Source organism: Microtus pennsylvanicus, chromosome 19 (genome assembly GCF_037038515.1).
Source record: "Microtus pennsylvanicus isolate mMicPen1 chromosome 19, mMicPen1.hap1, whole genome shotgun sequence".
NCBI classification, from domain to species: Eukaryota; Metazoa; Chordata; class Mammalia; order Rodentia; family Cricetidae; genus Microtus; species Microtus pennsylvanicus.
The window spans coordinates 21,684,446-21,710,359 of record NC_134597.1 but is presented as its reverse complement, the minus strand read 5'-3'; the positions used below and the strand labels follow the sequence as shown (position 1 = coordinate 21,710,359).

The 25,914-nt window shown below is 41.7% G+C and overlaps 1 protein-coding gene across 5 annotated transcripts in view; it reads left to right on the top strand.

Moving 5' to 3' along the window:
• Positions 1–25,914, top strand: part of Grm8 (glutamate metabotropic receptor 8) — a 799,977-nt gene that overhangs the window by 3,979 nt on the left and 770,084 nt on the right. For all 5 annotated transcript variants that reach the window (XM_075953597.1, XM_075953596.1, XM_075953598.1 and 2 more), the window contains exon 2: positions 6,216–7,026. In XM_075953597.1, coding sequence (XP_075809712.1) covers positions 6,517–7,026 — 510 coding nt within the window. In that variant the 5' untranslated portion in view covers positions 6,216–6,516. The remainder of the gene's footprint in view (positions 1–6,215; positions 7,027–25,914) is intronic.

Here is a 25,914-nt window from a genome sequence, read left to right as displayed (position 1 = left end):
CTTTGGGTAGAAGGGGCAGGGAACAGATAAAGAGAGATGGGAAGATGTAGGAAAAGCCCCAGAGGAGTTTTCTAGAGGTTATTGAACACATGCATTGCTAATTCACTACTTTTCCAGGCAAGAGAGAATGCATTAAGATACAAATCTGCTGGCTGGGTTTTCCAGTGGTAAAAACCCTCAGTGCTAAAAGTGTGATAGTTTGCTCACTGCTTAAAAAGTTTCCCCGTTTTCACTACAGAAGAATGTCTTGCACGTTAAGAATGGCCCCTTGGGTGCTTTGAATGCCTGTGTCCTTCAGGTCAGATAACGTTGTTCTAAGAACTACCCCTCGGGCCTTCCAGTTTTCCTTAGAGTTACTTATTTATTTATTGGTCTGAGCTTTCTAAAGTTGATTCTCGGCCACATGCCTGTTGCTAAGGTCTGACCCTCCATGCTGGTCATGGAAAAGTGTTTTCCTCAGATTTAAGTATGATCTATGAGCAAAATAGTTTAGTTCTGGGTCTGGCTATTAAGCCAATACTATCCTTTTGCCTTTTCATATCACTAGACAGTCCAACAAGTCTTTCAGTGTACATTATGACATTTGATGTCACAGCTCAGCAGGTGGGCAGAAAGCAGACTAAGTAACTTACCCAAAGATTAGACTCAGGCTTCCCGAACCCCTAGGCATCCTGCTAACACCTTACACAGTCAGGTCAGAGTCTCAAGCCCAGAGGCTTTGGTGTAGGGCACAGGCTGTAACTACAGCCTTAACGTGAGATCTCAGCCTTTGGCCTGAGATTTCATACAGTCACATAACCTATCTGCTCTCGGGTTCTCAGGCCCAGATGCAGGCTGTGATGTCAACCTCATAGGTGAACTTTCGGAGGAAATGAGATCATATGTGTGAGGTTGCACTGAGAGCATTCAGCAAGCTGGCTTCAGTCTCTTCCCCTCTTCTAACCTGAGACGTACCATAAATGTGCTCTTTCTGTGCAATGGCTGTGTTATCTACAAAGAAGGATGTAAACTGAATTCTTCTAAATCAGATTTTTTTTTAAACGCGTGGGGTTTAGGTATTTTAAGGAAACCTGCGGTGAATTCTTTTGTTATGCAAATAACAACAGTCTAATTTATCTGTTTAGTAGGTGAGGGTCTTCTGGATCTGGTTTTCTTAATATCTGCTCTGCCTATATACATGAGCTTTTAGAACCTTCTCTTGCTGATTGGGGGTGGGGTGGGAGTCACTTGCTTGCAAACAAAACCAGTTCTTGTGCTCAGTTGACAAAGCCTTGATCTCCTGCTTGAGAATAATCCCATAGTCCCTTATTACTGAGTCACAGAGTCTTAGAAGAGGAAGCTGGCAGACACCTTTGAGCTGGTGGGGTCACATCACCGCTTCACAGATGAGCGAGGGGAAGCACACTGAGAGGAAGTGACCTGTTCAGTGTCCCCAGCTCATGGCTGACTGCCAGACCAGGATCCAATTCCAGGCCTCTGTTGCCAAGGAGGCCTCCTTCTGTCCCCACTAAGGATTGACACAGGCAGCAGTCTGAGACATTGACAAAATCCCATGCATTTCCAAACAATCTCAAGAACCACAAGTGTGGGAAATGCCTGGGTTTGACGGCAGTGCTTCCCCAGGATAGCCCTTTGTGTTAAAGAGCCAGACAGATAATAGTATGGGAATGCTGCTTTTGTGAGAAAAGCTTTTTATTTCTTGGCTAATGATATATATATATATATATATATATATATATATATATATATATATATATATATATTGCACAAGAATCATACTCCATCAGTGGTCCACACTGAAGGAGGGCATGAGGGGGTGATCTCGATAGATCCCCTTTGTGATGGTGGTCTTGTTCCATTGGCAGCCGCTGGCCAGGAAAACAGATTTAAAGTTTGCAAGCCTGAATATTTTTCAATCCTTTGTGGGATCCAGAAATATCCCTATCCCTTCTGGAAACGTCCCACAGCTGCCCCTTTCTAATTTGAATGTTATTGTTTCTTGAGCTAACCACTGGGAAATACATACATTTATGAAAGATTTCCCTGGGGTGGTGGGGCCCTCACTGCACCATCACCGCCTTTCTCTGCACTGCTGGGGCCGTCTCAAAGAACAGGGTCCCCCTTAGGGATCTGATGACTTTGGTGTGTTGTTGTTTACTCTACCGAGGATTAGGTCTGAACTTGTTTTATTTGTGCTTCTCCTCGACCCCGCTTAAATGGAATTAATAATAAGCAGCATTTAGAAATCCTTTGAGATACAGTTATGAGGTTGGAGACTTTGATATAAGGAGCACACATAGAAAATCAAATGTGGGCTCGCGGCACAGGCCTAAAATCCGGCCAGGGAGTTTGCTTGTGAAGACATCGAGGTCTGTGGGAAGCCAGTGTTGGTGGTACAGCGCTTAGAAGGGGCAGGGGAGGGTGAGATGGAAGACGACGTGGTTAAGCTTCATGTGTGCTAGCCACCATTGTGTGACAGCAGCTGCTGGCCTCAGAACAGGACTCTCACCTTCGTGAAGAAGTCTGTCTGCGCAGGAAAGCTTTCAGCCAAGCCCAGGGCATGGTCAGCTTGGAAGAAAAGCTATTTTACTTTAAATCAAACACAACACATGAAGAGAAGCTGTTTGGATCTGTAGCTCAGAAAGGTCATTATTTCTTTAAAAATATTGATTCCAACAGTGTTTGGATTAAAGCCCACAAGAATTCTAAGAGAGCCGGATTAAGCAGTATAAGATTATGCCGTGAATCATAGCGTTTGTAGTTGTTTAGTCTTCCACAGACTTCCACATATTATTTTTCCTTAGAATTTAATAGAGAAGCTGAACCTATCAGGTCTGTGATTTTCATGGCAATGTATCAGACTCTGAAACAACTGCAATATTTAAATATTTTATACATGGCTCTGATTTTACTTTTCTAGTGTCGAACAGAATCCAGTAAACACTACACCAACTGGGTGAGCAGTCAAAAAGTTGCGCTGCTTTGGGTAGAAGAAGAACAACAGACCAGATTGATGCCGGTTTACTGAGCTTGCACCCTGGGCCAGACCCAGTTTTGTAGCGTGTGCCTCTTAGCAGGCTTTATTTCCCCTTACAGATAAGAAAACCAAGGGTTAGAGAGCTTCTGTGCAGTAATTCCATGCTGCCAAGGCGGAAACTCCAGCAAAAACCCAACAAGAGGTCCATAGAGGATAACTCAAGAGGAATCCCCCCTTTTCCACTTCACTGCCTTTGCCTGCTCACCCAGTTGATTCCCGCCTCGTTGCTTTCCATACCCCAGCCTTTCTTTAAATTAGGGCTCTGAATGGAGCTATGAGACGCTAAAAAGACTAAACGTTATTGCAAATACCAATAATTCGAAAAGAGACTAATTTTTATTACTTCTAGGACTACACCGGCAAGTGGAACTAACTTAATGCCTTGTGAGTTGATGCGGAAACCTGAGATGGAGCCCGTGTTTGTCTGTAACTGAAAACTGTTTGTTCTCTTAGGCGTGGAAGGGGTTTGCGGTGGTTTTGGTATAATGAAGAAAGGCTTTGGAGTACAGGCCCAGCCTTGGAATTTCTTCTTCTTTTTTGACTTTCTTTTTATTTATTTATTTTTGTCTTTCACATTATGCCTCCCAGTCCCACCCATCTGCCCCCCTCCAATGAAACAAAATAAAATTTAAGAGAAAAAAGAAAAAAAAGGAAGAAGGGGACAATTTTGTCATGGAAGCTGCAGTGTGGCACAGTGAGTCACATAGTAAGCCCTTTTGACAGTATATTTTTACTTGCAAGTGTTCATTGCAAAAAGTCACTGGTATGGTTCGAAGCCTCTGGTGTCTGCTACCCCATCAATACCTCACTGGGACTCTCCCTGGACATCTTGTTGTGGATAGCTGGGTCTGCAAGACCAACACCATCCTCCCACCTCCTGCTCCAGTGCTCCAGCAGGCCACAGATGGGGTGGATGTTGGGGGTGGGCCAGCACATAACCCTGGTTCTGGGCCTGGGTACTTGCATGGTTGGTCAGCCGGCCAACTCCCACCTGTCTTCACCATCAAGTTATGTTATCCAGCAAGGGGGAGGGGCCATTTCTCCTGCCAGCACATCCTCAAGGCTGGTTCTCCCACACCTACACCTTCAGGGCCAGCTCTACTGTGTTGCCCAGGTGCGGTGTAGGGGCCGCTCTCCTGAGTGCTGCAGCTGAGGAGGGGCGGGGACAGCTCTTCTGCTCTTAGGATCTTAGGGCCAGCTCTTCTATTTACTTTAGGCTTGATGGGGGGGGGAGTGGGCATCTCTCCCCTGCCCATGGCACCCCAAGACAGATGAGTAGAGGGGATGGCTTTCCCGCACTCACAATGCCATGGCTGACCCTCACCTCTGCCAACTGAGTTGGCTCCATTGTGCTGCCCAGATGAGGTGCAGGGCCTGCTCTCCCAAGTGTTGCAGCTGGTGGGAGGCAGGGACATTGAAATTTAGTCTTCATTTGCCCATTTATTCTAGGTTCCGCCAGTGTGGACTTGGTCTCAAACTCTAAAGTAGTGGTCAGAGTTAATGACATTCTACCACGACGTAACTAGTCTTCCTTGTGAGATTGTAAAACACAATACCGATTGTACTCACCAGTAATTAATTGCACACATCCGGTTTCATCCTGAAACTCAGGTGTGCTTCCTTCCTAAGTGTTTCCTTTTGTGGAATAGTTCAGGGGAGGTGGTTGGGGACTTTGAGGGGAAGCAGCTGCCAGGTGAATTGAGCAGTGAGATAATCGGAAGAGGACGACATCTTTGGGGCAGTGCAGGCAGCCTGGAAGCATCTGAGCAGAAGGGCCGGCACTTGGCTGGGGCTCCCAGTGCACACTCAGGAAGGCAGCACAGTGGTGGGCTAAGAGCCTCTTTTCAAACCTGGAAGTGAAAACCAGTGCAGCTTTCCCTGAAGGCACTTTGTGCATATGTTCAGTTGTCCCCCAGGGAGGCACCATCTTTTTTTTCCAGGACAAAGAAGATGGAAAAAGAATTTTATGAACTGGAACTTGAACGAGTGAATGGAGTGAATGGGAAATACAAGCAGATGTTGGTTGGCTGGGGTGAAGGGAAACGGTCCAGATTTCAGATTCAAGTGTAAATAGGTTAGAAATGAACATTAGATTAAACATCCTGCCAGAATATGTTGCTGCTGCTTATTCTGCTCATTCTACATGCATTTCAAATCTCAGATTCCCTTTGTTACGTCAGTTCTCATTTCCGGTTAAACTTCAGAATTGTTCTGTAAGGATCTTGTGGAATTCTTTAAGGACGAAGGCCCCGGGATGAGGTTTCCCCTCAATTTGCCCACAGTTGCTTTCTTTCTAGGTTATCTCTAGTCTTGGTGAAATGACTGTTTTCCCCACTGAGTCAGACAAAATTAAGAAGCTTTCCAAGTGATCTCCATCTCTGATGTGTGTCTAGTGATTCTCAGATCAAGGCATGTTTACTTCAGAACTACAAGCGTGCCCATTGCTTCACCCTGGCAAATTAATTGGGAACTCTGACTATGTTAACAGGAAGATCTTCACACGTAACCCTCCCTATGTGTTTAATTTTCAAGACTTTTTTTTTTATTACCAGAGAACAATAGATTGTTGATGTGAGGTAGCGGATGTTCTCTGCTAAGTGTTTCTGCATGCTACAATATATTTTCAGATCTTTTGGTAGCTTGTCTTTCCCTTTCTCTCTTCCCTCTTTCTTCCTTCCTCCTTCCTTTTCTGTGATCGAACAGTCACTGTTTCCCACTGAGAAATCAGGGATACTAAAAAATAAAAGTCATTAAGAGATGAGTGGCTTGTTGAACACCTCACAGACAATCACCTTTCATTATCTCGTGGACAAGAGTTAAATGAGAAATTTATATAGCTGTAAAAGGTAAAGCAGGTTCGACAAGAATAATGCCATCGATCACAGGAATCATACCTCGCTGGAAATAAGACTTATTGAAATAAAGTGATAAATAAAAATATGCTCTGTTCTGAAAGAAGCGATCTAGCTGCTGATGCTTTTCTGTTTCTTGTGCTCTAGACACGTCATCAATCTCCCTGCTTAGATGCAGAGCAGCCAGGTGTTCAGAATCACAGGGGACCAAAAACTGTTAGCTCTCAGTGAATGGGGGAAATAAAAAAGTTGGATCAGACGGGGCTTAAGTATATATAAAAAATACAGCCTTACTGAAGTTAATTTTTCCTTTCTCTTCTCCTTAGGAATAATTCTGCTACAGGGCTGAGTTCACAGCCGTGAATTGTTGACCTCATCCCAACATCAGAACCTCAGATGTTATTCTAATTTATTTGCAAGCTGGCTTTATGTGGAAATAAACTTGAACCGAGGGTCTGTTGGAAATTCACTGTGACGTCCAAATCAAGAAAACCTGCTGAAATCCCCAGAGCCTTCCCCCATGGGCCCTGATGGTAGACTCCAAAAGGTGCAGCCTCAGGTGGTCCCCCTTCTTCTGCGGCAAGAATAAACTTCGGGTCATCGATTGCAATACCATCCTTGGAGAAAATGGTATGCGAGGGAAAGCGCTCAGCCTCCTGCCCTTGTTTCTTCCTCTTGACTGCCAAGTTCTACTGGATCCTCACAATGATGCAAAGAACTCACAGCCAGGAGTATGCCCATTCCATCCGGGTGGATGGGGACATCATTTTGGGAGGTCTCTTTCCTGTTCATGCAAAGGGAGAGAGAGGGGTGCCTTGCGGGGAGCTGAAGAAGGAAAAGGGGATCCACAGACTAGAGGCCATGCTTTATGCCATCGACCAGATTAACAAGGACCCCGATCTCCTCTCCAACATCACCCTGGGTGTCCGGATCCTGGACACATGCTCCAGGGACACCTATGCTTTGGAGCAGTCGCTAACCTTCGTGCAGGCGTTGATAGAGAAAGATGCGTCCGATGTGAAGTGTGCTAATGGCGATCCACCCATATTTACTAAGCCCGATAAGATTTCTGGTGTCATAGGTGCTGCAGCAAGCTCCGTGTCCATCATGGTGGCTAACATTTTAAGGCTTTTTAAGGTAGGTAAAGACATTACCTTTTCAACCAGTGTAAAAGAATCGGGGATCTTTATGGCTCTAAATGTGGGTTTAAAGAAGAAGGGAGAGATGAAGATGGCAATAGACCCTGTATACATCACTGGGTTCCTCAAAGGGGCTATTCTATGCTGGGGTTTCTACCCTGTATCACCTTAGTTTTTTTAGTTATAATTAAATGGATTAATCCTGAATGTGTTTTCGCAAAGATAATGTTGGTAAGTTCTGTGATGTGTTTGGTCTTTGCTGTTTTGGGTTAACTTCCCCAGAGAGGCTCACTTTAAGTCAAAACAAGCATCTTTGGAGAATCATAAACCATTAGCATATTTATCGTACAGAACACTTCTTTTCTACTTGAGGTACCTGTGAGATAATTTACTTGGTGAAACTTCTTCAAGGTGGGATGCTCTGTTATGACAAGAATTTCTGTGTGAAGAAACTATTTATTACTAATGTGTAGATGGTAGTGACACTCTAGAAGATAAGATGGCCATAAAGTTGTCAGGATTATTATAACTCGAACAGAGCAGAACCTCGTTAATTCAGAATACTGGGAGGCAGAATGGAAATAATTACATATAATTCTTGTTGAGTTAATAGTTCAAATTTGGTAGGAAGCAATCAAGACATTTTGATTTAGGTTTGATGATCTATTATCTGTACACTTTCTTTATAATATTGACTAAAATTGCCAATATAAAATAATATATGTGAAAACACTTTGAAAGTAAAAAGTATCATAAAAATAAAGTTATTGTAACTCACCGTTTTTATTAACTTTCTCACCTTATTTATTAATATCCATTATGTAGTCTTTTGAAATAGACATGATTTTTAAATTGAAAATACTTTTCACTCTGATTTCTTACTCATTGGGATTTGACTTTTCCAACTGACCCTGAATTAATGAGGCTTTATTTTATATAATAAAAAAACTATTCCTATGCATATTAGACTTAAAGTTGGACTGATGGCAGAGGGATAAAAATGAACAAAGTGATGGAGAACTTCACAAAAAAGGATGAAAAGTATTAAGTCAAAGGCTTTCTGGTCTGGGAAGCTACCTTGGGGGCCAGTCTAGTTTGTTCTGTGTTTCCCATTGGAATCCTCTCTGTAACATTCTCCAGGAGGCTCCACAGCCTCTGTACGAATCTCCTTCACTCAGGGATGAGAATGCTAAGAGGTATTTTAATGGCTGTTTACAGACTGATGACATTGCTCAAAGGAGGAGGCCGCTCTGTGTTTCATAGGAGCCTTGTGTTTAAGACATTCCGAAGGGGGACCAAAAGGCTCCAGGGAGTATGGGAGACACTTTAGCAAGACATCCGAAGAGTCTCCTGGCAGGGAGAGGACTTGAAATGAGAACTGGCAGCCAAAGGTCTCTCATTCTCCATCTCTGGAAGCCATGGACGGAAGCTGGGCAGTTGTAACAGCGCCCCTAGCGATGACTCTCTCCTCACTCAGAGGCAAGACACAGAACCAGAACTCCTCCAGGGTCCTCCCATCTACAGGATCTAGGGTTCTTCTCGGGACTTCTGATCTGATCCTCATGGCTAGAGTTCAGACCAGCTATTTCCCAGCCCTTCTTTCTCCCACTCAATGACCCACTATTAGAGAGGAGGGAAACCTTCATGATGATTTTCTCCTTTCTGGGGTCTTCCCTGTGTGTATTCATCATTGTTCCTGTTACCCCACAGTTATTTATTTCTATACACTGTGTTTTTCTGTGGTCTGGATAGCATTTAAAAGCACACAAGAATTTGAAAAGTGGGTGAGGGATACAAGGTACTAACCTGAGATATTCAATGCTCATTTATGTTATTTTTTTTGTCACAAAATGAACTTACCTATAAGACAATGATACTAATAATTGTATATTAGGCTGTTAGGTTTCTTTAGTGAGAAAATGCAGGTGAAACATGCTACCAGTACCTGGTTGTGCCCTTTCCCCCCTAGACTGTTGAAGTAAATTTCAAGCCATCTGAAGGCAAGAAGGGAGGTTTCATTTTTATAAAATTGGACCAGTCTTGTCTCTGCTTGTTTCTTCCCTCATCAGACAATTCTTTTGCTATTTTTGGATACTCATAGAGGACTTCTATCTGATGGAGTGAATTACTCTTGGTCCTTTGAACACAGTCACCTAAAGGTCCCCTGGTTACCCCTTGATGGACATGTAGGGAGGAGGTCACTTTTAGCCAGAAGAGGGCTGATAGATGACATTACCGCCATCAGCACCCTGGCACAGAGAAACATTTAACACACGTCTTAACCACATTGCTAGATTTGAGAAACTGATCTCATTCAAAACTCAATCAGCCAAGGGGGTCTGTCGATGTTCCTGCCATCTTCCCATGGAAGCACAAGAATGCAAATCAAATAATTCCAACTTATCATCTTGTTGCTTCCATTTACTCGCATGATTTATGTGCAACCTTCAGCTTGCACTTCACAGTGACTGTCATTAGGAGATAATGATGGCTGTTCATGGGAAAGAAAATGGCCCTCTTCAATGTGGGTGACGTCTGCTCACACCCGTATGCTAGGACTGACTTGACATATTATAGTAGTTATCAAAGGAATGATTAACAAATGATTGCATTCGGGATTGAGATGTAGTTCCATTTTGAAAAATATTAATTTTCTTAAGGCAATGCTATGATGAGATGAATGATGAATGAAAGTAGGTTTTAGGAGTGAACCTTAGGGCTGTCTGTAGTTCCTGCAGGAAAGCATATGGCCCATAGAATCCAAAAGGATGCGCAGAAATCCGTGTGTCGAACTTATCTCCTCTTCGTTCTTAGGGAAGCAGTGATGTTCTATCTTTGTTTCTCTTAAAAACTTTGAGGCAAAGGAGAAAAACAAGCTCCTTAACTTAGAGGGGAGCTAGGCAGGGAGTCGCGGAGTTCCTGGAAGTAGTAGATGCCCACAGGTCACTAAAGCATCCCCAGAGGAGGGGTCCTCAGTCTGAGGGCAGGTACAGCTTATGTTACTTTTCTCCTCACCTCCAAGGAAGCGTCTCAAACTGCAGGGCCTGTGAATCGGTAGAATTTCTTGCTCTCCTCTGGGGACTGTTTGCACCAACAGGAATAAATGTGACCCAATAGCCCTCAGAAACGATGGGAGCAGAACTGAGCTTGAAAGCCACTGAATCAAATTTTAATGCTTTGAACTTGATAGAAGCATTGCTATGCACGAACACACACAAACAGAGAGACAGAGAGAGAGAGAGAGAAAGAGAGGGAGAGAGATAGAGAAAAAGAGAGGGAGGGAGGGAGGGAGGGAGAGAGAGAGAGAGAGAGAGAGAGAGAGAGAGAGAGAGAAGAGTGGTTGTCTAGGCGACCTCTATAGCAAGTTAATGGCTTTAGATAACGGTGGTATCTTGGATAATGTGTAGTTATGAAGTAGCAGAGTGCCTGGGATCCCAAACCTTAGAAAACTCACTGAAGACAGGGACTTAAAAAGAGTTTTAGAATCAGGTCTCTTTTGGAAACTTTAACTGAGATGCCCAGAGATGAAATTTGTTTATGTTTATTAAAAAGCTTACATAGTTTTCCTTCTCTAGCATGTTTCCCACCTTCCTCTTTGGCTGGGAAGAAACCAGTTTCTCAAAACACTAAACGTATACCTTGCCTCAAGTAAAGATTGAGTTTAGGTTAAAGGTGACATTTGACGCTGGAGTAACTCACAGTAATGTCCACAAAGACACGTGGGTCACAAAAGGACAATATTTGTCTCTCTCCTGTTTGGTTAGTTGACTTTACTTCGATTGCTAATTTTCCCTTCTTGAAGAATAGACCTTAGATAGCCTGGGGTGTGTCCTTCCACAGTGATCAAATGAAATATCAGTGGAAATCATTTGAATGATGGCTAGCTGATTCTCCATGTGGATTTGTACATGGGCTAGCAGATTCCTCTATGTGGATTTATTTATGTGTGGGCTAGCTGATCCCCCCCCCCCATGTGGATTTGTGGTAGTTATAAATGACCAGAACTGATCTTCATTTAAGTCAATGAATTACAGAAATTTCTCTCCTCCTGCAAGTCTTTGTCTATAATATTTATGAAGACATTTTTTTTCCCAAGAGACTCAATTGTACCAACTACTTAAGCCATGTGTCTTTTGAGTTATTTATTGCACACAATGGGTTTTATTAACTGTAAACAATGAAAGGCAAATCTGCCATGTTTAGGCTCATCTAGTTAGGGTGGATGGGTAAGTGAGCATATGAAATAAATAATAAATAAATAACGTTTCATGTAAATCCTGTTCGATAACAAATAAACCACGTGAAGAGGAAAGCGAGATTCCTTCAACCGGGCCTTTAGTTCTGAAGCATCTTTGCTTGAAAAAGAGCACCCCCTCTTTAGAGGAGTCAGATGGGCCCCCTCTTACCATGGCACTAGTAGTGGTGTCAGGTGAGAAAGGGCACTTCAGATGTGCAGTGGGAGACATCTATATCACAGCAGACCTGTTAATGTCTCCCTCCCCAAGGCCTCTCAGAGTTAAATGGTCCCCTGCACCCCAGGACAAAGGCCTACTTCTGCTATGCAAAATCACCCTGCTTTGCTTGACAAGGTTACCAGAGAGGTGGCCTCTACTACCTCTTCATGGCATCGATCCTACCATATTATAGTCGTTTGTCTGTCTGTAACACCCGCTAGACAACACCGAGCAGGCAGGATTCATTTCTTTGTTACTGGTGATCTCATTTCTAGCCCCAGCGTCACCCTGTCTAGGAGCCCAATAAACACGTGAAGGAATGGATGAACAGCGGAATCAACCATACTTTCTATGTACTTACTTATCCCAATACCAAATACTGGAAATAATAGTTAGTCAGACAGGAAAATCAAATCAAATTTTACTTTCTGTGTAACTCTTAGGAAAAGAAACAGAAGGAGTAAGGGGTGGAAAGAAAGCAAGCAGTGCACTTTGGGAGTTCCTGTTCTCACCTACTTCCTCTTGCTCCTGCACAGCCACGCCTTCTTTAGATAGATCTTTAAAGTGGAAAATTAAACAAGTATTATACATGAGCACGTTCTCATTTTGGAAGGTTCAAACCACAAATAATGGTCTGGGATGGAAAGAGTCCACTTCCTGGCACATCTATTAATAAAATGACACATGCAGACATAATTTTATTTATAGATATGCCTTATGACTCTCTTTTTTTTTACTTACTATATGCAGGAGAGACTTCTATGTTGGTTAATGCAGGTTTGTCTCAGTCATTCTCAAGTCTTCAAGTCCGAATTACCTGCATAGATGATGCTCAAATTCTTACCTGATACCAAAGAAATTGGAACAATTTCCAGGTGATTCTGTGTTGGTCTAGGGTTGGGAAATTACAAGACTTTCTCCCTTCATTTTAGTGACTGGTGGGTTTTAATTATGGATAGACCGAAATTTTATTCTTACAAACTTCCAATAGGGAAGTAATCAGAGAGTGTTTCTTTTTATTTCATTTGAAAAACTGTTGTAATACTGCCAAAGGCCTCACCCAAACCCCGTTAGCTCTAGTGGGAAGTTTTGCATCATAGAACCCTTTCTTGGACCAACACACAGGCTGCATTATAAATAACCAAACCCATCTCTCCATAAGGCTGTCTCACATAATTCAGGTGCTATCACAGACCAAGGCTTTTCTCAACACGAAGTAACTTCGAACCAGTGTCCTAGTCTTGTGCCCAGGCTATAAAAGGGCCATAATGTTTCCTGTCGTGTTTAACAGATTTTTAAGCTTGGTGAATTTAAATCTTTCTTTCTTTCCTCTTCTGAATCCCCAAATAGCCTGAAATCCAACAGTGAATATGGAAGACATCTTAAAAGCTTACTTAGTGATTAATGCCCATCTTTCAGGCTCTTTGAGCAGTGAGGAGGTTTGAAAAGTTGTGAAAAGCCTTTCTAGGAGAAGGGCTTGTGATTGGATGAAATACTACTTTTTGTTGTTGTCTAAAAAGTGGTCTATAAACCTTTCTGGAAAAAGTTATAGTAGAGATAAATAAATAAATAAATAAATCTGCATAAGGAAAACACTTTTCTACTCATTTTCCCTAAGGATGGTAATTAAAATAAAATAAAAAAGTGTTTATTTTAAGGGCTTTATTTCTTTATTTAATTTTTTTAGTCTGTTTTGGATTTACAGAAAAACTAAAGATTGCTGTGATTTTATTTGGCTTTCAGCACAGGTGTCTTTCATAGATTTGGTTTTTATTTAATTTACTTTTTATTAACAACGAAAGGCTACCTCTTCCTAAGGAAGCTTAAACTCTGGAGGCAGCGTGTGGTTCCGGTTCAGTGGCTCTCAAACTCAGTTTGTATCAAAATCACCCGGGGGCCTTGTTGAAACACAGATTGCTGAGCCCACCTTCAGAGTTTCTGATTCAGGAACAGTCTGAAAACTGGCATTTCTAAAGGTTCCCAAGTGTTGCTGATGTTGCTGTTTCGCGGCCCATGCTTTGAGAACCAATGCTCCACATAAATTGCTTGCTGGCTGACTTAGCAAGTAAAGGATGCAAAACAGAAATGAGGTTTAGCCACGTTCTGACTGACAGCAGCCTTTTGTCTCTTGACTCACACCTGGTTAATCTTCTGTTCTTAGGGGTTGCAATCACAGCGGCTGCTGTAGGGATCTCGGTTTAATTGTGTGCCCCTTTGGATGTTGTGTTCTTTCCTAAATAATACATAGCTCAGAAGTCACAATCAGTGTCCTGGTCACTAAAACATGATCTCAAAAGCAGGGCCATCCATATTATCATTTTTCACTCACGAGACCACCAGGAAAACTGATTTTAAAAATGTAGACTGTAAGATACACATTAACTGGGAGTTGAGAACAGTAAGAAGTGAAGAGGCTATGATTTGTCTCAGCTCCCAGCAATTTGTCTTTAGAAACCATGACAGCTACCTCCTGATTTCCATTATGCAGCTGGATTGCAAATAACACTCTACAGCAGTCTTAATCAATAGAGGGTCACCAGAAGCTCTTCTTCTCCCACTCTGGGGAAAGGGCCTATTTATCCACTTAATTGATATAACACATAATCTGGCCAAAGAAGGAAACATCTCTCTCTTTTTTTTTTTGCTGTAACAGAGGGACTTTCCTAAGCATTCTTAAAAATATATGCATATGTAGCAAACACTTGGTACGATGAAGGGGTCTGAGCATAGCTTTGCCCGCAGACACCTTGATCTGTTTCTAGAATGAGGCCAATCGCTGCAGTTTTCCTGCATTGGATCCCGAAACCAGTAGGCATGTCTTCATTGATGGCCATTCGTGTTCTCAAGTCTCTTCAAGTTTCCTGCTAAGCACTGGGAGGCTGAGTTCCCTGATCACTAGCCTATTGGCTGGTCAAAACTTCAGTGAAGGCACATTTATTTCTCCACATCTCCCACCTCACGGTACCACACGAGGCTCTTCGGGTTATGTGCATGGTAACACTCTTACGCTAGCAGCTCCCCCCTGTTTCTCCTCATCTGGATTGAGGGGAAAAAAAAATCTAATTTTGATTAATGTTTGCATAACTTTCTACTTTTTAAATCTAAATATTTACATTATGGCAATTCCATTTTTGATCATCCTCAGAATGCTTGTATTTATGTTGCTTATACCACAAATGGCACATCCTGCTTGTGCAGATTTCTCATCATTTTCTAACGCATAGATATGATCATTATTCTTATAATAAGATGTCTATTGAAAGGGTAGAATATTGTAATAATTCTTCTAGTGATACTCATATTCTTTTGAATAGAACAGATGAATATGAATTTTATGAAACAGGTCAGGCTCTACAGTCAGACTTGCTCGGTTCAAAATCTGATATAATGTTTATTAGCTCTGTGATCATAGACCAGAGGATTAATCTCTTCACACATAGCTTGTATATATAGAAAAAGTTGGCAGGAACCCTACTTCTTCTGAAGGTTTCTAATGAACGCTAGCTAACAAGACAAACTTCAGAGGTCAAAGCTAAGAGCTGATCTCCAGTGAGCACCGTAAATATTTGTTGGGATAAAACTACCACTCTTAGATGTTTTGATTTGTACCTCTCAACCATTTGTATTAACACTATCATGTGAGAATAGTAGACTAACATAAAATCACTGGTGAAGAAATAAAACAAAACATAATTTTGGTCAACTCAATTTTGGGATATGCCTTGGCTATCCTATGGTCAAGCTTTTTATTGGATCTCATTGGCTCCCTATCCAGCCAGGTGAGTTAAGAAAACAGCATATTGAAGTCCATGTGGTAGCTCTAAGAATCACTTAATTAAATAATAGCATTCCAAGGGAATGATTAGGTGACCCAAAGATAAACTTTTCTTAAATTTAATAGCATTTATGTGCTTGAACAAAATTTTTCCTTAGGATTGAGTTTAAACAAAAAGGCATTTTGGCTGGCCTAGACCTTTTTAGAACCCCAGAACTTCTGGTGGAATTGTGGGTAAGGAGGAATAGCTGACTAACTCTTGGAATGGATGGTAGTAGTAAGTTCATTTTGGATGTGATGTAGATAGAAGTTTCTGTCCTGCCTGGTCCCTCAGTCATTCAATCCCAAAGAAACACACAGAGGCTTATATTAGTTCTAAACTGTTTGACAAATTAGCTCAGGCTTATTATTAACAAGCTCTTACAACTTAAATTAACCCATAATTCTTGCCTCTGTTTAGCCATGTGGCATTCTCATCTTGCTTCCTCTTTGTCTGGGTGGCGACTACAGACTGAGCCTTTCTTCTTCCCTGAATGATTCTAGCCTGGTTGCCCCACCTATATTTCTTGCCTGACTACTGGCCAATCAACTTGTTATTAAGCCAATGCAATTGCCAAATCTTCACAGGATACAAGAGCATTATCCCACAGAAATGTGAATTCCTTTGTTTAATTTTAATCTTTTTCTGTATTTAGTGTAGTGATTCAAAGTTTCAAATAGTAGGCTCACACTAGACAATGATTGCTATCCTTTGCTGAGGGAAGAACTCTTTTCTCCCAGAGATGTTCTGTGTAATACTCATCCCTGTCACTGGGTACAAGTGTCGTAGATGGCCGCACTGAAACACTCCAGAGGCCCTCACTCTACAAGTCATATTCCTCCCAGGACAGTCAGAAGAAGACTGGAATTCAGTACATTAAATTTCAATTCACGTCACTATCTTCTCCTATTTAAATGGGAATAACTAAGTAAAACATTTATTATATTCTGCTAAGTTGTCATTTTGGTGAAATGTGGATAATTTAGTCCATTGGAAAAGAATTTCATAGAGAAGGAGAATAATGTGTTTATTCACTGCAGACTTCCCTGGGCTGATTAGAGTGGACTTGTGTAAGACAGAATGCTATGACAGGCCTGGTCAGATAATGGCAAAGAGTTCTTGGTGTCAATGATAAATTTCCATTCCGCAAAGAGAAATAGAATTGAGCATAGAGATGTGAGCATTTTATCCATTCATTGTCCTTCTCTCTCTTAATTGGCAAAACAGACAATCGGTATTCATTCATTCAGAAGCATGCATCCTACAGATGAATCCATCATGTTTGACATCGATTCATACAGTTTGTAGGGAGTACACCAAACTAAGCTATCCTGCTACTTAAAATGCTGCCGAAGAGACCTCATTAACATGTAAAGTAACAATGATCTCTATGAGATGATTTAGTAAAGGCTAAACTGGACAACCTATTGGGGTTCAGAAGAAAGTTTGACTTCATCTGAGGAAGCCCAAGTTATTAGGAAAGTTGTTTTGCTTAGCTCAATAGAATGGCACCAACCCAGACATCTTAAGTATTCTCCTCTTAATGATCCTTTGTTGTCTGAGATGTTTTTATGCAACCATAGGAACATAAATACATAAAATAGCTATACACATCAAACATCTACTGTTTATTTTTATTTATTTATTTCTCTTTGTTTTTTGAGACAGGGTTTCTCTGTGTAACAGCCCTGGCTGTCCTAGAACTCACTCTGTTGACCAGACTGGCCTTGAACCCAGAGATCTGTCTGTCTCTGCTTCCCAAGTGCTAGGCTTAAATGCATGAGCCATCATTGCCCGGCCAAACATCTACTGTTAATGTTCATTAAGAAATGTATTTTAAGATAATTCTCTGTCATATGCAGTTTGGCATCTTTTAGATGAGAGCAAATGTGCAGAGTGGGGAGGTGGATGTGTTTGCTTATTTTACATAAATATTTAAGTCTTAGGTGAATATTTAATACTGCAGAGCATCTTCGGCGCCTTTGGAGTTGATCGATATTTTGTAGCTCTTCATGATGAGCAGTAAGATTCACAGAATATTTACATATTTAAATATTTAACACACAAAGGTATGTTTACAGTCACCTCAGAAATTGTTTGAAAACATGGCCTAATCCCAAACCAAAATTCATTCAATTGTTTTTCAGGTTAAACTCAAGTCAGCTACTGAAACAATAGTTGGGTATGTATGTGTGTAGTGTACTTATGAGTATTTGCATATGTGTGGCATGGAGGCCCGAGACCAGTGCTGGATATCTTTCTTTATTGCTCGCTACCTTAATGTTTGATATAGGGCCTTTTATTGAACATCAAACTGGACATCAAACCTCTGGGATCCTCTTGTCTCTACTCTTCCTCCCCTTCCCAACAGCAGGTGTTATAAGCATATGCTTCCACATGTAACATTTAAAAATTCGTTGAAAACGTTGTTATGCAATAAGTTTTGGTCATATTCTTTCCCCTCCCACAACTCCTCTCAGATGTCCTCCTCCTTACCAAAATTCATGTTCTCTCTCTTAAAAAACAAAATAAAACCAACACAAAACAAAACAAACAAAAAGCACATATCTCCAAAAAAATGAAATAGAAAAAACAAAAACCAAAAAAAAAAAAAAAAACAAAACATTGAGCCTTTTTGTGTTGGCCAGCTATTCCCGAGCATGCAGCCCGATTTGGGATGTGGTTGTCACATTCAGGGCCACTCCATTTCTCCCCAGCTTTCAATTGTAAATAACTTCTTGCTGAGGGGTGGGACTTTGTGCCAACTTCCTGTTTCAATGGTGCATATCCAACTTTATATCTAGGTTCTGGGATGTGAGCTGAGTTCTTTGTGTTTGCATAAGGACTTTCTGTTAGATCCACCTCTTTTATCTCTCCAGCAACCATTAAGAAAAATAAAAAAGACCCCAAACGCCAAAACTTACAAACATCTTAACACAATGCATACAATACAAAGATATATTAACTTGGTACTTATTGCTCAAGAACGACAGCAGGAACATATTAAACCCCATCGTTCATAATTTCCACGAGCAGATAACCGTGTGTACAGTAAAGACAGTGCAGTTTATAGCACACACAGTCTAGAATCTGTCCTGAGGTGTCTGAGGCTGAGTGTTGGTAACGGAGCTGATGGCATGGGCCATGCCAAGTGCACAGTATGTGTTCGAAACCAAGGTTGCAATGAAAGCTGCATTGGAACCAGGTGAGTGCGTCTGGAAACACCTTGGGCTTTGTTACATTTGATTTTGAATTAGGTTTTGATGCCTGCATGCTTAGAAATGCTTAACTGTGGCCATATTTTCACGACCTCCTCATTCAGGTATTTGATCCCGTGTAGGGTTGTCACCCAGAGCTTAAGGAGCTATGCCCTAGTGTGGACAGTGAACACAGTGCTTATTGCTTAAAGAGGGATGTTTGAGACCAGAGTACTGCATGCGGGGTTCTTGGCAAAGTCCTCTTTGCTGGTTTATAGATCATTGCCTTCTCATTTTGTTGTAACAGGAGGGCAGAATGAGTGAGAGAGAGAGGGGTGGGGGGAGAGTAGAAGAGATCAAAACAACAATAAAAATCTCTCAAATCAAAATTCTCACCCTCTTTCTTTTAAAAAATATAATATTTTGTTAATTCTTTGAGGATTTCATAAATATTGTTTTAATCATATCTACCCCATACTCCCTCCGAACTCCTCCCACACCCACCCCTTCTTCCTACCCTTAAACTTTACACCCTGTTCCCCAAAGACGTATCTCAAAGCAGGTGCTCTGGTCCTTTGACCTTTGTTATCTTTGCCCCGTCTCTTCAAATGGCACTAATCCAGTTATGAGGGCTCCGCTGTCATGACCTAACATCTTCCAAAGGCCCCACCTCTTGCTCACGTTGCATTGAGGGTTAGAATTTCCAACTATGAATTTGAGAGCACACATCATTCAATTCATAGCAGAAGGCTTTGTACAATGGTGTGGAAATGGGCGGGACTTAGCTGAGTAGGTAGGAGTGTGTAAACATAGCGGCCAGAGAGAAGAAAGGACCTTCCAAGCCTGAGATACCCATAAACCTTTGGCCTGATGTCAGCTCATGCTAACCTACAAGGAAGTAGAAGTAAGAGGAAATGGAAATGTCTTTTCCTCTTCAGGCCGTCTTTCTGCTATGACAAAGCTTCAAAGATTAAGAGTCTCCTAGGAGATGAAAGTTGGGAGTGTTCTACCTCTTCTGTTGAGTTCCAGTTAAAATCCAAGCCAGTGGGCAGGGAGCACCCAGAGGGCAGAAGTTGCCCCTCAGGAGGCAAGGAGGTGAACTGCCCTTGGGTTTAGGGAGGGAGCTATCAAACCCAGAAGAGCTGCTGACCTTTGCTGTCTGGAAACTTATATAACCTAAAATCAAAACTTTCTCTTTTTTCATTTTTCCTGTGGCTATCCTTACTGTTTGGACTATTTTCATTAATCACAGATACAGAGACAATGGCTCAAAGAGAAGCTGAACACTGTCAGTGAGTTGATTTCACTCATGCCTGTCTTATAAGAGAGCCAGCCCTCAGGGCTCACTGCTTTTCCTTCCTCCCTTCTGCAAACTCATCAAATCTGCACTGTCTCTACTCATCAGGTGGTGATGGTCTCAGTAAGGGAAAGTTTGGGGGAACAGCAGTGTTTTCATTGGAAAGTGTTTAAGGTGTTTGGAAATAAGGCATATGTGATTTTTTTTGTTGTTAATGTTGTAGATTTTGCTTTGTAATTTCCACTTTTCAAACCTCCCCTACTGAAATGGAAGGTGTTCTGTTGTCTTAGAAACCACAGGGATGATGGGATTTTAAATTCTTGGAGTTTTCCCCCTTTTGCCCGAGGAAAGAAGATACTGTAAATTTGATTTTTTTTTTAAAATTTGCCTTCCTCTATTTCATTGATATTCATGCAGCTGAAGCATCTAGCGAGTTTGGCTGGTGTATAAATTAATATTTACAGGTAAAACCTTGCTGAAAATAAAATAGATTAAGTGGAGAATATTTTTCCCATAGCTTCCTTCTCCAAAGAAAATGAAATAACTCTGCACCGTGCCTCGGCCGCGTGCTCCGTCTGTCAGCTGCATGCGGATCAGAGCCTGCGCCATCTCAGGAGTGTTCAGGGCTGGGGACTTCACGTGCAGCAAGGTGGTGGTGTGCATGAGCTGATGTCCACGGGGAGAACTGGGAGTTAGGGATTTAGACATACCTTTAAATAGTTCTCTGAAAACCTGTATCATTGAATTCTAATTACAATTACATTTTAGCCCCTGCTGATCAATGTTATGCATAGCACTCCACAACTTTTAAAAAAGTATTAATCAAGGATTCTAAAATACATACTATAGGATGAATAAACATTATTTTAGCATATTTAAAAATTTCATGATGCTTAAACTAAGTATTAATATTTTAGTTCACTAAAATAGTATGAGTCTAGGTTTGGATGGAAAAATAAATATAAAGCCTATAAATAATAAGTACAACATGCACGATGGGAATTACCCCTGAAGGATCTATGCCCACATAGAGACTGCTTCTCAGGAGGGTACGCAGTTTTGCATTGTGCTTTGTTTCCGAATTAAGTTCAGTGGTATTGTGCAGGTTTTAAATAGGATGAATCAGGCTCAGTATTGTCTGTGGGCATTTGAATACTGTGCCCAGTGACATCTTGGTATTTTAAAGATGCTTTAAGAAGCTTGACACACTATATATATAAAGTGATTGTGTTCCTTCGTTTCCAAGGACTTGGAGTCATAAAATCTTGTCATTGTGACATTAGAAGAAACATTTAAAGTCTTCCTTTGTAACCTGGCACACAAATTAAAACATATTCTGTGGGACCAGGCACGGTGGCACATACCTGTGAGCCCAGCGTCTGAAAGGCAGAACAGCGCAACAGAAGAAACAACGACTAAGCTAGTCTATGAAGACCCTCCACAGGGGTAGACTAGTCTCTCTGGGGTCAAGTGTAACTCCATCCAACCCCGTGTTCTGATGACCTCTTCATCACTGAACAGTCCTCCACCCACCCGAGGGTCCCTCTTCTTCCTGAGCCCTGAGTTCTCCAGCATCTCTGCTGCCTTATCTGCTTCTTAGACCAGCAACACAAGCATTAACGTTTATCGACAGCTTCCTAGAAGCCAGGCATGATGCTAAACACTTGATATACATAATCACATGATATACCTCATCACAGCTGTCAGGGGGAGCATGGCTTTTTAATGAGGGAAAGATGTTTGTCAAAGGTCATATGGCCACTCCATATAAAACTTGGCTCTGATGGACCCATGCATCCTAAACTATTGCTTTATACCACCTTTCTATGGTATATTTTCCGATTTCCTGATGGTTTCCTTTATTTGACTATGCTCCTGCTGTTACTTTAATCCAATTTCTGAGTTAAATCCATTTCTCCTTGCCATTTTCCGAAAGCTTGCCTTTGAGCAGAGATGTTAAACTCTCCAGATGGGAGGTGTCAACTCTGCAAGCCTCACACTCTCAGTCTGTAGGTGGCTGGAACGGTAGGTGGGCCGTTCAGCATACACGCAGTGGACAGTGGCCTTCATACAAGAATGGAAACTTACTGCTCCTGACCCTGTGTGCCTGCCTCCCTGCTGGGTTGGTCACATGGCTCTCAGGAAATGTTGGGAGACTTGTTAGCAACACTAAGGGGGCGCTTTCCATTGTCCAGGTGTTTTCTGAGACGTTTCTGAGGACATCGGACGGGGCGAGTTTTATTATTGTAGATGATCAGAGCGGTCTGTGCAGCAGGAAGCATTCTATGGAAGGGTTCTCTCATCCAAAATTCCTTTCTGAAGTTGATAACCGGATGTAGTGAAATTACTTGAACTTCAGGAAAACACTGGGAGCATCAAAATAAATACATGTGTTTGCGCCTACTCCTTTCCCAAACTACACTATTCCCTGTGACTGCATTTCCTGAACATACGGAATCAAGTTCTAGATCAAATGGAGTGATGATAAAGTGAGACTATTCATGGGAAGGTCTTCCATTTGCTTCTTATTTCAGTGGTGTAGACTTGAGTATCAGGGCTCATATGCTGGGACAGGGAGTGCGTGACATTCACAGTGTCTGAAAAGCAAACCATTCCTATTCACATTCGTGAGGAAAGGCCAGAGTTCAGTCCTCATTCCTGTACCTTGGCAGAAGGGGAGACTCGAGTTCTTCCCGCCTCTTTGTTTGGGGAGTAAACTTGGCTAGCAGCCCCACCTGCTCATAGTTATCCTATCCCAAGAGCTCCCTCTGGATGCCACTGCCGCTGCATGTCCCATTGTCGCGTCCTCTGTTAACCCATCTTGATCCTCTATTCCAAGGCCTTTTAAAACCACAATGTGTTTGGTTATGCCTTTACTTTGAAAACACTTTTGATCTCTTTTAGAGTTCCATTAGATAAAAACACCTTTTTATGCCTTTTGTTTCCATGGCAATGGATTCCAGAACTGCTTTAGAAAAACCACTGGCTTCATGGGCCCATGGGAAGGCAGCACATTACGGATTAATACAGTAAATACCACACTACCTGTACAAGGAGCACAAGGCTGATAGGAGCGCTTAGAAGACCTGTGGAGCCATGAGGTTGTGCATGTGCACATGCGTGTGCGCTTCTCTCTCTCTCTCTCTCTCTCTCTCTCTCTCTCTCTCTCTCTCTCTCTCTCTCTCTTTCTCTTCATATGTGTTTGCATTCATTTTAGAAACAGCAACCAGTGAAAGCTGGAAACAGAGAGCCCTACACTGCAGGCAAATAGCTGTGAACTTGAGTATCAAATTTAGTGTTCACTAGTCAGCTCAAGGCAGAAGGAGCCACATTAACTTGAGACTTTAGTTTCAAGTTTAATAATATATAAGAAGCCCTGGAAGCTCCCTTTCTGAATTTTGTACAACCTTCTTTCATTTTTACAGGTACCATTCCTGTTTCTAAGAATTTCAATGTGGAAAGAGAAGCTTTCTCTAGCTGTTTGCCTTTTGCTGGAAGAAAGATTATTTCCCTAAACCCAAGGTTGTCTTTCTGATAGTGTCTGCAAACATAGCCTTTAAGAATCTGGGGACACAGATCAGAGTGCAACAGAAGATTCTGTTAGAAGAGAATTTAAACACTAAAGCAGAGTTCCCTAGGAAAAACAAAACGGCTGTTGCAAAACATTCTAGGCTTCCAAGAATAAAAGGACATGTTCAGACATTTGCTCCCCTCACTCACCCCTTTATCTTGTCACCCCTGATTTTGTCTCCTTCAGACTTGTTCTTTGTTGGATCCTGGATCAGGGCAAAATGGAGAAGTGGAGACCAGATGGGAGGGAAAAGGACTGGAGATTGGAAGGAAGAGGGCAAGAGCGTGCTAACTGAGATGTGCTTATTTGGAAAGAGGCAATGAATCAAAGCCCCATTTTCGCTAATGTAGATTTTAATATTTTAAATTGCCAGCACCATTATTAATAATATTAAGATGCTTTTATGTTGAGATGACTAAAGATACTTTCAGAATAAAGAATGACATTAGAAATATAAATACCTTTCCCCAAGATTGCTTTTTTTTAAAAAACGATTTTGCATTTATTTACCCCACATTCTGCACTCCTTGTGTGTGCCCTCGTCTGTGCAGGTTCATGGGGGGACCAAAGAACCACTTGTAGGAGGTGCTCTCATCCCACTTTGTGGGTTCTGGGGATCAAACTCAAGAGGTCATACGTGGCAGTGAGCACTTTTATCTGCTGAGCATCTCTCTGGCCCTGCTTTTTCTTTTTATGCCTTAGGCGTAAAAATGATCAACAACCAAAATATAATGTTTTCATAAGTGTTTTTCTAGGAGACACACATTGAGGAGCCAGAAACACAAGGCTGGAACACTGTGTAAAATGATTTATTGTAAGACTTGGGGAAACCCCATCTTCCTGGAAAGATTCAGTACTAGAGTCCCTAATAAAATTAAAAGGAAGGCCATTTGTTTCAATGCTCAGTATTCATTTTCACCCTCATATTCTTTAGTTTTAAAGTACCTGATAGAATTTCCTCTGCTATAGTGATTTCACCAAGGCTAGCCGAAATTGAACCTGTCACCACAGTACATGGGAAGGGACGCTGCTTCAAATGGTTGTTTCTTCTTGCTCCACCCACACGAGACCTTTTCCCCCTTGCTCTGTTTCCTTATTAGCATGGGTCACACACCAAGAAGGACTTTGGGCTGTAACCAGGATGTAAATAAAGCTCCTTCCCTCAGAGACAGCATCCTCCAAGTAGAGGATTAGTTATGACTCAAGTCCTGGCAAGGAGTCCTTTGGGTGTGATGGTAGGTCAGCTGATAACCTTTGAGAAGCACTCTTTGGGGACATCAGTACAAACTCGGAGGTGGAGACTGTTGGGATCTTCCCCTGTTGCACTCCAGGCAAACCCTCAGAGCAGCACCGGGGTTATGCTTCCTGAGAAGGTTCAGTCTGTGGTAGCGTGGCCTTAGAAGAAGGGAGATGTCACCACCTCCCTTCGTCATCTATTTTACCTCTGCTTGTTTTTCCTCTAGGTGATTTGAGCTTTTTATAGAATCCATTTTGAGTTACTTATAATGTTTTAGAGTGTATCCCTTTATATAGCTTTTTACACACACATACATAAATTATTTATCATGGTCTACTGGTGGTGCCATTTTGTTAGTTCCATCCCAGTATAGAAACTTAACTCTTGCCACCTGTTCTCTTTTGTAATGTGCTTGTACTAAATATTTCCGCGGTGTACTCTAAGAAGCATGTGAGGTGGCGGTATGCCTTCTGTTTTAATCATTAACTAAATTTAGAAAACTCAAGAGAAGCAAATCCTATCATATTTACCCGTATTTTATTCTTTTTTCTTCCTTCTTTCCTTCCTTCCTTTCTTCCTCCCTTTCCGCCCTCCTTTCTTCCCTTCATTCCTGATATCTGGACTTGGTTTTCTTTTCCTTTTCACTCAGAGAACTCTTTAGCCACACTTTTAGGGGCATGTCTGTTAATGAGAGCTTGCCTTCGTTCTCCTTCATCTGCGGATGGCATCCTTGAGGAATATTTTCTCTGGATATAGGTCTGATTGACAGGTCTATTCTTTTAGCATTTGAAAAACATCACACCGCTTGCTTTGAGCCTCCTTGACTTTTTTTGAGAATTTTTTTTGCTATGGGATTTTTTTTTTCTTTCTGTAAGTGACATGCAGTTTCTCTCTGGCTGGTTTCTTTATCATTGCTGTGCCCATAGTATGTCTTGATGTGAAATTCTTCCAACGTCTCTGTCAGTGTTTATTCAGACTCTCTTCTCTGCTTTTTGCCAACTTTGGAAAGATTTTAGCCATTATACCTTTAGCTACTTCAGCTGCACATTTATTTTTCTGGTCCTCGTGGGAGTCAGCTGACTTAAATTTTACTTCTTTTGTCCCACAGGTCTTTGAAGTGCTATTAATTTTTCCCATAGTGTGATTAATCATTATCATTTAACCTAGACCATTTTTTCATTCTAGCTTGGCAGCCATGGACTTTTTCCTCTGCTTTATTCATTCTTTTGTGTACTCCATCTGGTGGGTTCCAAAATTTTTGCTTGGTTCTCCTATATTCATTTTCTTTGCTGAATTCCTATTGCTTTCCTAGCTG